The sequence below is a fragment of the Myotis yumanensis genome, unplaced genomic scaffold (genome assembly GCF_028538775.1).
Source record: "Myotis yumanensis isolate MYYU_CA2020_CCGP unplaced genomic scaffold, mMyoYum1.0.hap1 SCAF_12, whole genome shotgun sequence".
In the NCBI taxonomy this organism is placed as follows: Eukaryota; Metazoa; Chordata; class Mammalia; order Chiroptera; family Vespertilionidae; genus Myotis; species Myotis yumanensis.
Window position 1 is genome coordinate 2,608,203 of NW_027223763.1, and position 15,642 is coordinate 2,623,844.

General features: G+C 51.6%; 1 protein-coding gene across 3 annotated transcripts in view; it reads left to right on the forward strand.

The window, feature by feature from the left end:
• The first annotated feature begins 1,776 nt into the window (after nt 1-1,776).
• The window catches only part of TSC1 (TSC complex subunit 1), a 36,864-nt gene continuing 22,998 nt past the window's right edge, over nt 1,777-15,642 (forward strand). For 2 of the 3 annotated variants that reach the window (XM_070430375.1, XM_070430377.1), the window contains exons 1-3: nt 1,944-2,020; nt 10,896-10,958; nt 14,838-15,021. In XM_070430375.1, the coding sequence (XP_070286476.1) occupies nt 14,916-15,021 (106 nt within the window). In that variant the 5' untranslated portion in view covers nt 1,944-2,020; nt 10,896-10,958; nt 14,838-14,915. Of the gene's footprint in view, nt 2,021-10,895; nt 10,959-14,837; nt 15,022-15,642 lie in introns of all 3 variants that reach the window. The other variant, XM_070430376.1, reaches the window with a different exon arrangement.

Below are 15,642 nucleotides of genomic sequence, written 5' to 3' on the forward strand. Positions count from 1 at the left end.
TCAAATATTTCTTTCAAGTTTTTATTTTGAAAACTTTAAAAAGAAAAAAATGCAGATGAGACGTCTAACAAACACCCATCCTGCTTCGATCCACATTCAACAATGGTTAGCCTTTGCCAATACACGTTATCTCTCTACGTGCACATATTTGTACATAGAAATGTTTTGTTTTGATAAAATGTTTTGAGAGTATCATGCAGACATCCTGACACTCCACCCATACATACTTGAGCCTATATCTCCTAAAAATGAGGATATTTCTTACATAATCATCCACTTAAGGAAATTGTCAGTAATTCCCTAATAACCTTGAATATCCAGTTTATATTAGCATTTTTTTGCCATTTCCTCCAATATTCTCCTTTTAGGATCCGGACCCTGCCGAGTTCAAGCACTGCACTTGCTTCTGTCTTCAGTGTAGCCAGGCTAAGTTTGGTCACTTGGTTAAAGTGGTGACAGTCGGCTCTCTTCATCGTGAAGGTGAGTTAAGCAGCAATCTGTGGCCGGTCTGACCGTTTGGTGTGACCCCTGGTTCAGCTTGGACCTAGGAACCAAGAGGTCACCCACATGCCCCGGCTGTGGCTCCATCCCCAGTAGAGGGCGTGCAGGAGGCAGTCCATTAATGTTTCTCTCTCCTCTATGTTTCTCTCTCTCTATCGCTCTCCCTCTCTCTCTAAAATCAATAAAAACGAACAAAAAGCCCCCAGCCAGATGCACACTCCTTGGAAAAGCCTTTCAGACTCGCTGAGACTGCAGCTCCCTCTGCGCCCCCCACTGCCTGGTCCCCACGGCCTGGTGTCAGTCCCAGCGCTGGGTCCTGCTTCCTCTGGCCTCCGACAATGCCCAACGCCGCTGGCCAGCACTGCCTGTCTCTGCACAGGACACTGAGCTCAGCACCCTCCCGCTTCACCCGCCTGCACCTGCCCTTCCCGGAGGCTGAGGGCTTCCACGCTCCCAGGGACACGCAGCCTGGACCAGTGATGGGGTTTTCCTTGTGAAGTCACCTGCCTTGGGGAGCTTTTAAAAAAAAAATCCGTTGAGATTTTGCTTCCCCCACAATGGTCGTCAATTTGCCTCAAATAAACTCATAACGTTTTTCTTTCAAAAAAAAAAGAAAGAAAGAAAAGAAAGCCGCCTGCTCTGACTAGGGTGGTTTCCATAGACCAGGTCTGAGTGTTAGCAACCTGAGGGCAGTCTCAGGGGTGGGTTTTTTTTTTAATGTATTTTTATTGATGTCAGAGAGGAAGGGAGAGGAAGAGAGAAAAACATCCATGACGACATAGAATCATTAATCGGCCACCTCCTGCAGGCCCCACACTGGGGATGGAGCCCGCAACCCGGGAATCGAACCGTGACCTCCCGGTTCACAGGTCCACCCTTAACCCCTGCGGCTGGGCCAGCCTGGGCTTTGGCAGGCCTCCGCGAAGGCAAGGCAAGGCTGCAGGCCCAGCGGCTCTGTGGGACCCCGATCGCAGCTCCGCGGCCGGCACCCGGCACCGGGCCTGCCAGCCGGACGCCCAGGAAAGGCAGAAGGCGCCCCAGCCACACCCAGCCCCGCCAACTTGTTTACGCCTCTGGCACAGCCCCGCCCGCGCGGCCGCCGGGCCACGTGACCCTCGCCCCGCCCCTCGCCCTCCCGCGTGGCTCCGCCCACCGCGCCGGCCCTTCTTTTTGCCTCCTTCGGAGTCACAAGATCGCTCATCGGCCTCCTTTCGGGATCCTTCCGCCGGGCCCCGCCCCCTCCCCACCTCCTCAAGCCTCGTCGGTTCTTCCTCCCCGCGGTTCGCATCATCAGGAATGAGCAGCACGGCCTCCTCCGTCCAGCGCGGCTGCCGACCGTCATCACCGGCCGCTGGGTTCCAGGGAGAGGCGAGGCCCCGCGGGGGACTCTTTTTCGTGGCGGAAGCTGTCTCCGGCCGTGGCCTCTTCACGATGGGGGAGGTGCTGTACGTCCAAGATGGCGGCGCCCTGTAGGCTGCAGGGACTGTGAGGTAAACAGCTGAGGGGGAGGAGACGGTGGGTGAGTATGGGGGTGTCTCCCCCTCCTTCTCATGGGACCTGCTCGGGGCTGCCCCGCCACCATGACCCCAGTCGGGGAGACCCCCGGGGGCGGGGGCCAGGGGCTTTCTTGCCGTGGAGGGGACCCCGGGGAGGGGGACTTGGAAAGCTCGCCCCTCTCCCTCATGATGCGCTGTCTCCGTGGGGCCCGGCCGGGCTGGCGGGGGCCTGGGGTGGGGAGGCGGGCCTGGCCGGCACCTCGCCCCTCGTCGGCGGCCGGGGGCACGGACGGAGGCACGGCCGGGCCGCGGCGCCCGGGGCCGGGGGGAGGTGAGCCCCCTCGCCAGCCCCTCCCCGGGCGGGGGTGACAGGCCCCCGGGGGGCGCAGAGGGCGGGGTGCGGACCCTCGGGCGGCGGGGCGGGGCGGGCGGCGGCGCCGGTCCCCGGGCGCGGGGAGAGGGTCCGGGTGGGCGCCGAATGAATGGAGGCTGCCTGCGGGCACCAAGGGCTCGCCGGCCTCGGGGTCCCCGCGGAGCCCGGCGGGGCGGGCGGGCCTGGCTGCGGGGCTGCTCGCGGGCGGCCCGTGACGGGGAAACAGTTACCTCCGCCGGCAGAGGTGATGCCTGCGAGCCAGCTATTTGCAGAGCCGCTCCTCGGCGCGCATCCATTCATTCGAGGAACTGGAGGGTGAAGGGCTGGCAGCGGGAGCTCGAGCGCTTCCTTTGTCCCGGAGGGAGTTCGCCCGCCGCGTTCGGGATGGGGGGCGGGGGGAAGGGGTGCCTTGGCAGGGGGTGCGGTCCTCCCAGGACTGCAGCTCCCCCCGGTGCAGGTGCGCTGCCCCTCATCCCTCGCCACAAGGGAGGAGGCAGCCACTGCAACACGCCCATCTCTCAGATGGAGAGACTGAGGCCCAGGGGTTGGGGCCACCTGCCTAAGGTCACCTCTGGGCTGGAACCAGGGCCTGCCTGCTTGCCAGACGGTGGGCCCCTCTTCACTGATCGCCCCCCGACTCGCTCAGAGAGCTGCTCCTGACCTCAGCTGGCCCGTCATTCTCCCCAGGCGATCAGCATGAATCAGCCGGCCCGGGTTCCTGCCCAGGTGCCCGTGGATGGGTGTGTGGTTTCGGGGGGCCGTGCAATGGCTTAGGCGCCCTGGCTTTGGTTTGGGATGGCACGGTGGTGCGTGCAGACATGCTGGTCTAGGTGGGGAAGCATTTGATATTTTTTATAAAAACTGACAAGTTTACTAGAGAAAGAAGTCCTGCTTAAAACCCTCGCAGGATTTTTTTTTTTAATAGAAAGCATAGAAATAGCACTGAACTTGACACAGAGTGTGCTGTAAACAGTACTAAGATAGCAGAACACTCCCCCGAGGGACTTGGGTTTATAATTTTGGGATCAGCGTGGACTCATCTGCATCCCAGCGTGTTGGCAGAGCGGGGCGGTAAATTTGAAGAAGGGCTGCTAAGTGGGATCTCTGGGAGCCCTGGACTCGGTGAGCAGCCAGCTGTGGTTCTGAAGTCGAACATTCCCGAGGAAACCTGCACGTGCCAATGTGAAGACCGATTTAGGGCTGCGCGGGCAAGGCCACCTTGCACAGCCACGCATCAGGGAAAGCAGGGACACATTCTCTACTGTTGCCCGGAGCCGCGCCATCTTCTCACCCACCTGGGGGAACTGGGGGGGTTTATGGAAGACGCACGTGGAGAACAGCCTCTTGCTAAAGTTAGTGTCTCATCCAAAACCTCTTAGTCTCAGGCCTGGAGGGCGGTGACGTTCGCTAGCTTCCCGTGCATTTCCTGGTGTCAGAGCGACCTGGTGTGTCCCCCAAGTCCTGCTTAGGCCCCTAGGCGGCGACAAGCCTTCTTACTTGTGTGTGTGCAGTTGGAGCGGCTCAGGTCCCTGGACTCCGGTGCACTCTTCCTCACGGGGGTAGGAGCCAAGGCCCCCGCTCCCGCTCCTGCTCTGCTCCCTGGTGTAATGCGACCCCTTCTGCACACGCCTGGTTTCATTTGTGAGATGAAACCTGACAGTCTCACTAGGACAAACCCGCGTATGCCTGTCTGTGTGATGTTTCCAGAATCATACAGTTGCTGGAAATGAGCTCTAAGTGTCCATCAGAACCTGCACCCACACGCAGACCCCACCGCTTGGACCTGCATGCTCAGTCTGTGAGGACGGGGGGCATTTTCTGGGCGAAGTCACAGGTGGCGCTGATGTGTCCCGGAGGCGGGGGACCAGGGCCTTAGCTTCACTGCTGCGGCATTTTTAAAAGCAGCTGCTAGCCGCTGGTGTGTGCAGAGGGTGGTTTTGGGCTCTGCCTGACGGCGGACTCGCGCTGAGAGCTCTGTCTCCGTTCACAGTTTGTCCGGGCACAGGTGCACTCTTTTCTGGGGCCGGGGCCACAGTGGACTGAAAGGAGCTCCTCCCGGGATTCATTGGACATTCTTGGGTGCAGATGAGCCAAACACAGCAATATATCCATCGTTGCAAGCTTTCTGAAAGCCACAGCTTTCAACTTTGAACAAGTCACTTACGACTTCTGAGTCTCAGTTTCTTCATTTGTGAAATAAGAGTTGGATTGTAGTTAGAGTGTTCCTGCGTCTAAATTTCTGTGATTTCAGGTCTTCCCGGGCCTTCAGTTAAACATTCCGACCTAGTTGATTGGATCAAAGTGCTTGTGGCTTGATAGTATCTCAGCAAATTGGTGACTTTTAGCCTGACCTGTTGACTGGTGACCTGTTTATCTTTTCCTTTATGTCACATTGTTTTTGAAAGGTAATTTCCTTTAAGTTTCTCATACTACACACCTTTCCTTGAGAGGTTAGTGTTGTGTGTCATGTCAGTAGCTGCAGCCATGAAAGAAAGGATACTCCACATTCACACCTGTAGCTTTTTGCTTTAAATATATACATATACAGTAGTAGTAGTAGTAGTGTGTGTGTGTAACTAGTATATACTCAAGCACTGAGTTTTTTCCCTTCAGTGTTTAATATAATGTAGTTTGCATGAAATAACTCATTTCCCTCCTATTTTAAGTTGGTCTGAAAGAGGTCTACCATCAGCAATTTTCTGATTTACTTTTTAAGCCTCTAGTTATTAGAAGTCAGTAACTTAATGTTTAATGTCTCTTTTTGTGGGGAGAATAAAAAATTGTATATACTAGTATAGATATATTCATTCATTCTCAGGATCTTGCTAATTTTTTCTTGCGCATGGCTAACTTTTGTTGTATACAGGGAAGTAGCAAATGGTAACAATATTTTAAAAGATGGAATGAATTCAGATTGTCATCTAATGAGTAAAGTGCCTTAAAAGCCAAGGTTTGATCAAAAACAAGGCTTGGTAGTGACGGGCCTAGCACTCACAGGCCACTGTGTAAGGATAATGGCAGTCAAGACCATGAAGTGTTTGAGTAAGGAGGGACAAGTGTGCCCTTCTGTTGGGGATGGAACACAGTGGAGAGTGATGAGGAAGAACAAATGGAGTGACCTAGTGTCTGAGTCACTCAGACCCGGCTGCTTGGAGGGGCTCACGGAGCACAGTGACAGACGCGAAGTGTATCCATTCTAAGTGACACTGTGCTTTTATCAATGTTTGACATACAAGTTGTTGAATGGATAGATGCTGAGCCTTATGTGTCCAGCAATACAATATTATTATAATAAAGTTTATATTGAGTGCTTATGAGCCAAACATTGTGCTAAGCATTTTACACGTAAGACCCTATGAACTCTTCTCGCAGCCTTAAGAGATGAGATGAGACCAGAGATGAAGGAACCGAGGCCTAAAGTCACACTCAGTTGCTGAGCTGGGATTTAAAGCTTGTGGGTTAACTCCAGAGGCCCAACATTTAGTATTTCACTGTGTTACACTGCCTGCACTGCTCATCTCATAAACTAACGCATACGTCAGTGATTCTTAATCTTTTTTTGGTGGGGAAAGGGGGCTCAGTTCCCCTCTAAAATCCAGGGAAGCTGTGGACCAAATATCCCTTCCCCACCACCAAGAACATTCGTAGAGATATGAAGTATTGGGTTTGGCTTCAGGAACTTCATAGACCCAGCTTGGAGCTCAGCCAGTCACTCTAGATAGATTTTTTGCTCTTAAAAATGGACTTGGGCTTTATTTAAAACAGTCTTTTTTTTTTTTAACTAGTAGGTAGAAGAGGCCCAAGTCTTTTAAAGATGGGCCTATGTACTGCTTGCATTTCAAATCATCTTGTCAAACTTTCATATGGAAAGAGTCTTTACACCCCACAGGAGATTCATCTGTGGGTGCCACATTAAAAGTCAGAAGTGGAGAACTCAGGTATATAACTTGATAAATGTGTGTCAGGCACGGCGTTCAGTCTGTGCTGGTACCTTTAGCACCGAGTAGAATTCCTTTGTTTTTTTCCCCCAAGGTTTATGCACTATTTTTTTCCTTTGAACCTCAAAGTGTATATAAAATATATATTTAATGTTTCTCGCCTTCATCCTTCTTCTTTTCCCTGGACCACTGGTTCTCAACCTTTACTGGGCATCAGAATCACCTGGAAGACCCCACTCCCTAAGTTTCTGACTCAGATCTGGGGCAAGGCCCAAGAATGGGCATTTCTACCAGGTTCCAGGTGATGCTGATGTTGCTGGTGTGAGGACCACATGTGAGAACCACGGTCCTAGACTATCAAACCCTACCTGTTTATTCCTGGATATTTCTGTTTTCGTCCTCTGGGTTTGAAACCTGAAGAACCCTCACAGTTTGCACATTTCTTTTTAGGGGAAGTTCTGTATGGTGACTTTCTGATACACACATGATATCCGTCTGGCCTGCATACTGTAGTATATAATTTTGTTCATGCTAACAAAAAGTCAAACATAAGACACATTATTTATAGAAGAATATACCTTACCAAGACTGAGCTCTGTCCCTGCAGGCGACCTTTGAAATAGGATACAAGCTTCGGCAAGTTGTCCGTCAAGCTCCCTGATGGCAAAATTCTGAATGGAGAATCCGAGCGCTCCTGCCCCAGCTTGTATGACCTTGAGAAGGACTACCTCTGAGACCATTGAAGTCACACGTGACTGCAGGCTTTGGCAGGTCTCACCGGCAGCTGTTTCACTTACACACCAAGTAGTGTTTCCTACTCCCATCTCTGTCCTTCTGTGCATTGGGAGGAAGAGGGACTGGGAGCTGGTGTCTTGCCCTTTTGGGTGCATTTGTGCTGAAGGCCACTTGGTTCACTTGCTGGAATGTTACCCTAGGGAGCCGCCTCAGAGCCGCGCACGGTGGTATAATAGTGTCTCACTAGCAGCTTATCATCGGCTGCACTGTTAACATACTAACTGTATTATTGCTGTACCAGTGTAATATTTCTGCTTTACATCTGCTGCTCCTGTAATGGAATAGTCCATCTATGCCTGAACCTGTGTCAATTGCCTTTGAGTTTTTTCTAGTTAAAACCTGAGTATAGGAAACAAGTGTAGTGAAGAAATACTTGCTTTCATTTATAACCTTAGTTGTGTTTTGGGTTTGTTTTTGGGTAATTCTCACCTAAGGATATTTTTCCACTGATTATTTTTAGAGAGAGTTGAAGGGAGGGGGAGAGACAGAGAGAAACATCGATGTGAGAGAGACATCAATTGGTTCCCTCCTGCACGCACCCCAACCAGGGCCGGGGATCGAGCCTGCAATTGAAGTCCTGACTGGAATCGAACCCAGGACCCTTCAGTCCTTGAGCTGACACTCTACCTGCTGAGCCAAACCGGCTTGTTTGTTTATCACAGACGAGTGTGTGCAAAGTTATGTCAGGCGATATGCTCTGCCGTTGCCTATTGTGTGGGATGGGCAGACTGGACTCCTGGGGGTAGAAGGCCACACGCAGCACCCGCTTCCCAAGGTCTGGATAGTCAGCTGAGGTTTCAGATAAGATACTTTCTGAAGGCCTGGTCGGTACCTGCCACTAGTGTTCATGAAGGTCTGTGTGGATCTTAACTGCCTCACGGCCCGTCACGCATCTTGTCGAGGGCAGAGATCCGTGACACGTGTGTACAGGTCCTGCTAATGACAGGTCCACGTGGCAGGTACGCTGGAGTTCGTGTGTGATCCCAGGTGTCTGAGCCATCAGCCTGTGAGCACCTACAGTGTGGAAACAAACTGACCTACGTTCCTTCTGTTTAGCCTCAGGATACTAAAGCCCAGAGCCCTCATCGTCTTCCTCGAACCTGTGTTTATTTTTGCCGAAAAGGCTGCTTGTGGAAGTGCAGTTACAGTGTGGCTGTAGGTGAGGGCATCGCTTCAGACTATCGCAAGGGGAGGTCTGGATCTGGGGGCAAGTTTCTTTTTCATTTGGCTTTTGAAGCAAGAACATGGATTGACCCTGTTACACTCTGACAGGTGCTTCCATGCCCACCCCTCGGGGTGTGCACACCTTGGGCAGGGGTCTGCTCCCTTCAGGTCTCATCTCACTTCACTGACCAAGCGATTCTCCCCCATAGTCCCTCTATAGGGCAGGACTTTTTTTAAAAAAATATATTTTTTTTTATTGATTTCAGAGAGGAGGGGAGAGGGAAATAGAGATAGAAACATCAATAATGAGAGAGAAGCATCGATCGGCTTCCTCCTGCACGCCCCACATTGGGGACCAAGCCCACAATCCGGGCATTGCATAGGTCGACGCTCAACCACTGAGCCACGCCAGCCTGGCCGTAGGGCAGGATTTAACTAAGTTAGAGGATAAACACACAAAATATCACTAACGGCAGGAGGCCTTTGACCTGCCAGCATCACAGTGATGCTGATGATTGCCATTGCAGTTTTTAGTGTAGTGGGAAAGGCACCGAGGAGTCTTGTATTGGCATTGGACAAGAAGCCTGGTTTCCTGTGCCGGCACCTTTACCAGCTGGGCAGGCTGCGAGAGCTCATCGTATTGTATCTGAATCTTACCCTCAGCTACTGCTCTTCGGGTAAAAGACCCAGCTAGGTTACTTGCCAGATGTCCATGTGACTCCCTGGCTAACGCACGGCTGACCTCAGGGTTCTGAAGATGAGAGGCTCCTGTTTAATTCCAGCTCGTTCCCTAGTCGAGTGACCGGCCAGGCAAGCGCTCCCTGACTGAAGGGTCAGTCTGCCCCAGCACTGCACACACGTGTGCATGTGCCACTGGGGACCACGTGTTCATGCGTGGAGTGTGCTCCACGAGGAAGTCGAACGGCCCTGTCGTCTGGGCAAGAGACTCCCCTTGTTAGAGAGTCACTCAGTCCCCTCGCTCGACTGGCCAGGGCGGCACGCTGAGGGGCTCAGGGCAGTTAGGTGTGTAGAGTGTATGGGGCTCAGCGCTCACGCTCTGTAGGCAGCGCTGGGAGGCCGACCAGAGACGCTGATACTTGCTTCGCAGCAGACTGTGGGATGGCCCCGGTGTCGTCGGTGGGCTGGGTGCTCGCGGTCCTCGTGGCGCTCCCAGTCAGTGGTCAGCCCGTGCCTGAACACAGTGTGAACAAGCTGGAATGATGTGTTCCTATACTCACCAGAGGCCCGGTGCAACGATTCGCGCATGGGTGGGGTCTCTAATGGCTGCCGGCTGGGGACTGCCTCCCCTTCCCTGGCTGGCCCTGCCCCAGGTTGAACTCGCAGAGGAACTCCCGGTGGAGGGGACAATTTGCATACTACGCTTTTATTATATAGGATACCTGACAGATACTTAACATGAGATAATATGGGCAGGAAGTAGGCTAAAAGGGAAGACTAGAGAAATGGTAGCTCTTCACAAGTATCTTAAGCTTGTCAGGGAGAAGGTTAGATGAAGGCTGTGCTGTTGTGAAGGCAGAATTCAGCTCTATACCCTTTAAGAATATTTTAACTCCGAGTCATTCAATCAACAAGCACAGTAAATCATCACTTAACGCCGTTGTTAGGTTCTGCGACTTTAGGCAAAGCTACCTGTATGTAAGCAGTTTTATGGTGGGCTAATTGATATAAACGAGTTGAGTTCCATAATGTCGAAGGAATAAAATGTAACTCGAGCACCTGCTGTGCCTGACCGACACTGTGGCAGCTGCTAGAGACACGGTCCTTACTGAATAGGCCGCTTTCTCTCTCTCGATGTCACTTCCAGTCCAGTGAGGGAGGCACGCTCACAGCTAATTACACGGTGACACAGAAATGCAGCCACTAAGTACGCAACGGGACCGACCCGGCCTGGGCCTCGGGGGTGGCGGGAGGGAGGGCTCTGAGGAAGGTAGGTTTAAGCTGAGAGTTGAAAGGTGAAGACTTAGCTTGGGGGTTGGCAGGTCCTGAAATGGGGGGTGTTTTGGCTGAGAGACTGAGAGGCTAGTGGGGTGGGAAGTGGGGGGAGGTGGTGGGTGCTGAGGCGATGCAGGCCCCTGGAGGACCTGGCACTGTCCAGCCTTGGGGCCCCCAGAGTCACACCCGGTGCCACACACTGTGCTCAGGGCTCCGGGACCGTCGCCTCCAGTCGCCACACGCCTGTGAGGAAGAGGCCATTGCTCTTCTCGCTGTGCATTGGGGAGGTGAAGGTCAGACATCAGAGACTGGGGATGTGGAGCCCGAGGGTCACAGCCAGTGAAGGCAGAGCGTGACTTCCGCTCGGAACCCTCTGATGCTGCAGCGTCCCGACCATTCGCCGCTGTCCATTCGTTTACGCTCTCACACACAGACAGTTCAAGGCAGAGAGTGCAAGTTCCGCACATTCTAAAGAATTTCCCAGCAGCCAGCTGTTAGGAAATGCAGACGGGGAGGGAGGCCCAGGGATTGTAAGTGCTCGTCCCGGGGAGAGCAGACGGCCGCCTCTCAGGGCTGGAGTGGGGAGGAGGCGGAGCCAGGGGACCCGGACTCCCTCTGGTTGCCTCTGGTTCACTGCAATGTAGTTTATGTCCATATGTGTGTGTTTTCCTCCAGGGACCATGAGAGATGCCAGGCTGACAGCACTGGAAACCGAATTACCAATTGTCCTCAGAACAGGTAAGGCATCAGCTCAGTCCACTGGCTGGGGGGGACAGAGGGAGGTGCTCCCTCCCCTCCTCTGTGCACCCCCTGAACCACGGCCATTCCCTACATGTGCACATACAATCCTTCATTGCACTCGCTAGGTCTGTCCGCCCTGCGTAGCACCCTGCACTGAGGTGCTCGAGGAATATTTGAACGAGTTTAAAAAAGAGAGATGCTCCCTGGCTGGTGTTGCCCAGTGGTTAGAGCGACAGACTGCACACCGAGGGTCTCGGGTTCGATTCCAGGTCAAGGGCACCTAAGGTTCAGGTTCGATCCTCAGCCCCAGTCATGGTGTGCATGGGAGGCAACCAATCGATGTGTCTCTCTCACATCAGTGTTTCTCTCTCTGTCTTCCCTCCCTCCTTTCTACTCTCTAAAAATCAATGGAAAAATATCCACCTGTGAAGATTAACAAAAACAACAACAACAAAAATAAAAATTAAAAGGAAAGATGTTCCAATCATGGGACTCATTCCGAGAGCTTATGATTGAGCTCCCGTGAGGGCTTTCTGGGATATCAGAAATCCTTAAACTTTGCTTACCTAAACGAAGAATCTCACACAATATTTACATATTTTTCTAGGAACGAGAAAAGATGGGTAAAATTTAGAATTTTAGAACCAAAGAGAAAAGCTGTTGCCAAAAGTGTTCTCATGTGCTTTGGCTTCTGTAAAGCGTTTGGAAGGAGTAGGCTTCAGAAAGCAGACGTTTATGCCCGCGTTATATTTGCACACAGAAACAAGCTGGGTGTCCAGGCTGGTCAGCCTGGCCGCTGCCCGGCTGCTGGACGGGCGCCATCTTTGTTAGAACTGAGCTCCTGTCACTCTGTCCTGGGCTCCTCATTGGAGGACTGGCCCCGACAGGCGGTCTCAGCGCGCAGAAGACAGCGTCTCCCAGGACTAGGCCAGGTAAGCAGCAATATCAGTGGAACAGAACCCAACTGCGGACAGGTTACTCTTAGGCCTGAGCGTCCTTGGTGATTTGCCTGCCTTAGAAGTGAGCGCGGGGCCAGGCAGGTAGGCGTGCTGTTAAGGGGTGACCTTCCGCGTGGGCCCCAAGTCTGCCCCGGTGCTCCCCTGCCAGCGGTGCTCCCCTGCCAGCGGTGCTCTTTGTGCAGGGCCTGTGCTGAGGTCTGACTTCAGCCTCTCACTCAGTCCTCCAAGGAGGCAGCAACCTGGCAGCTGGGGTTAGCGCACTGATTTTTTTAATTTTAATTTTTAAAAAAGTTTTAAATGTATTGGAGCGACATTGGTCAGCATGAACATACAGGTTTCAGGCATCTTTACTTACAACTGTAATTTAATCCACCTCAGTATGGTGACATTTGTTTCTCTTCTCAGTTTTGAACTCTTCTGTGATGAAATCTTACCAGCTGTAAGGTTTCTGAGCCCTTTCAAATCGACTTCCTTTGTGATTCACCTGTAAGATGTGTATTTACAGGTGTGACCCAGCAACTTCCTGTTTCATGATTTGCTATCAGAAATGCATTTAGACATTTTAGTTAATTTTTCTGGCTAATGAACTTCTGACTCACAAAGAGCCAGATCAGTGACTGTTAACCAGGTTATAATTAAACAGGAGCGTAGATGGTAGTAGTTAATACTCGCGGTTTCTGGGATCGTTGTTACTCTAAATTTGCCATGCGAAGAGGAGTCAACTCTTTAGCACAGTATTTCTCAAACAGGGCATATATATCACCTGGATAGGAACTACCTGGGGTGCCTATTAAAATGCAGGTTCCTGAGGCAATAAGACTGCAAATGGCTACAATGACATGTCTACTCATTGGCCTGGGAACTGGGCCAACTGTGTTTGCTTTACCACGTGACCTCGCAAACTCACTCGTCCTTTTTGAGTGTCCATATTCTCATCTGAAAATAAGGGTGAGACCTGCTTACCTCAGAGAGCGGCTATGAGGGTCAAAGCCACATGTCGCTGACTGTCACATTGCAGGGCTTGGGGTTTGGAGTCAGGCAGATCAGGCTCAGCTCGCAGGTCTTCCTTGGTTTGCCTCTTCCTAGCTCTGTGACCCCGAGCAAAAGGCCTAACCCAGTGATGGCGAACCTATGACACGCGTGTCAGAGGTGACACACGAACTCATTTTTTTGGTTGATTTTTCTTTGTTAAATGGCATTTAAATAAATAAATATCAAAAATATAAATCTTTGTTTTACTATGGTTGCAAATATCAAAAAATTTCTATATGTGACACGGCACCAGAGTTAAGTTAGGGTTTTTCAAAATGCTGACACGCCGAGCTCAAAAGGTTCGCCATCACTAGGCCCTAACCCAGCCGTGGGCAAACTACGGCCCGCGGGCCGGATCCGGCCCCTTTGAAATGAATAAAACTAAAAAAAAAAAAAAGACCGTACCCTTTTATGTAATGATGTTTACTTTGAATTTATATTAGTTCACACAAACACTCCATCCATGCTTTTGTCCCGGCCCTCCGGTCCAGTTTAAGAACCCATTGTGGCCCTCGAGTCAAAAAGTTTGCCCACCCCTGCCCTAACCTGTTGCTCTCCCTACGAAAGTGGGACCAAGACCACTGACACGGCTGTAGGAAAGGAGCGTATTTGATGGTGTTGGTGGGAGGTGAGCAGCGCCTGTCGGACACATGGTGGTGGTCGTTACCTGGCTTTGGGAAACAGCTTTAGGGACCACAGTGGGAGACATACATTGTGTGTCCAGCGCGCTTGGTGAGTGAGCTGCTTTTCGTAGGTACAGGTGGCGCAGCTGCTCCACTGCCGTGAAGAACTGAGCTTTTGCCCTGACCTGTTTGGCTCAGTGGATGGAGTATTGGCCTGCGGACTGAGGGGTCCCCGGTTCGATTCTGGTCAAGGGCATGTACCTTGGTTGCGGGCACATCCCCAGTTGGGAGTGTGCAGGAGGCAGCTGATCGATGTTTCTCTATCATCGATGTTTCTAGCTCTCTATCCCTCTCCCTTCCTCTCTGTAAAAAATCAATAAAAATATATTTAAAAAACAAACAAACAAAAAACTGAGCTTTCAAGGTGAAGTTTGCCCTGGTGCCCCTTTCCTGTAGCCAACGGCGTGAGGTGTGCACGCTCCAAATGGAGAAACGACCCCTGGTTCACACCCTGAGGACAGTACCTGTGTCCATGGGTTATACATATATGCATAAGTCCTTTGGCTGATCACTTCCCACCCAGCATTTTCTTCTTGACCATCGCTCCAGTGTCTACTAGTAAAAGCTACTACAGCTGGTTAGGTCCTCAGCCCCTGAGGACAGTACCTGGGGACCTAACCAGCTGACATTGGAGCAATAGTCAAGAGTAAAATGCTGGGTGGGAAGTGATCAACCAAAGAACTTCTGTGCATGTGTGTATAACCCATGGACACAGACACGAGGGTGGTGAAGGCCTTGGTGGGGTAGGGGGGCGGCTAGAAGGGGTCAATGGGCAAAAAACGACATACGCAATGCTTTCAACAATAAAGATTAAATTTTTTAAAAATCAGAATTAAAAAAAGAAAATACTATGCTGTTAGTTCCTTTTCTGCAAATAGTTCACCTACTTTTACGCGCTGATTTGAAAACTAAACACTATCTTAGCCAAAAACCCAAGGCAGAAACAGAAGTAGGAATAACTCTGGTTCTTTTATGAAGTTGCTGTGACAGTCGGTCTGGCCGTGTGGTGTGTGGTTTCTCTCTGGCTGTAGAACTCCTCTCTGTGAGTTTGTCACAGGCAGGGGTATTCTCATGCCTGCACCGCTCCCATAACAGCGTCTGCACACACTTCGAGGCATGGAACGCATGCGCGCTCTGCCTTCCAGGTAGTTTGTGGGGAACATGAGACTGTTGGGTCACATTGTCGTCTTCCTTTTTCTCAGTCTGGTAGTGGCACCAATGAAGAGCCTCCAGCATCTGTAACGAACGTCCTGGACCCGGCACAGCACGTCTGTGAGAAAATGGCCCAACAAGCCAACCTCGGGGAGCTGCTCTCCATGCTGGACTCCCCCGTGCTGAGCGTGCGTGATGACGTCACGGCCGTCTTTAAAGAGAACCTCAATGCTGGTGAGCGAGAGCAGGTTGTTTTAGCTCGTCTGTCAGTTGGCAGAGAGCGACCTAGAGCGACCAGAACCCTGCGGCTCAGCTGCGCTTTCCCTTCTCAGGAGTCTTTACACACCAAGACAGCTCACGTGGGCGGAGCCACTCTGGGTGTGTGTCCAGCTTCTCCTTGCAGAACATTCAAATGTGCACCAGACACAGACGGGAGAATCCCATAGTGAGCCCCACGCACCCGGCACCCAAGTTTCTGCAATTCCTTTTTAAAAATATATTTTTATTGATTTCAAATTAGAGGAAGGGAGAGGGGGGGAGAGAGAGAGAGAGAGAGAGAGAGAGAGAAACATCAATGATGGGAGAGAGAATCATTGATTGGCCGCCTCCTGCACGCCCCACACTGGGGATCGAGCCCCAAACTTGAGCATATGCCCTGACCGGGAAATAAACCGTGACCTCCTGGTTCTGTTCATAGGTCGATGCTCAACCACTGAGCCACACTGGCCGGGCAAAATGAATTATCCTTTGTAATTAAAAAAAGTAATGAAAAAGAAGCTAGCATTTCATGTGCTTATATGGTTATTTAGGCAAATACACTTGGTGTTGTCTTACAGTTAGACCTAAGTGAATGTA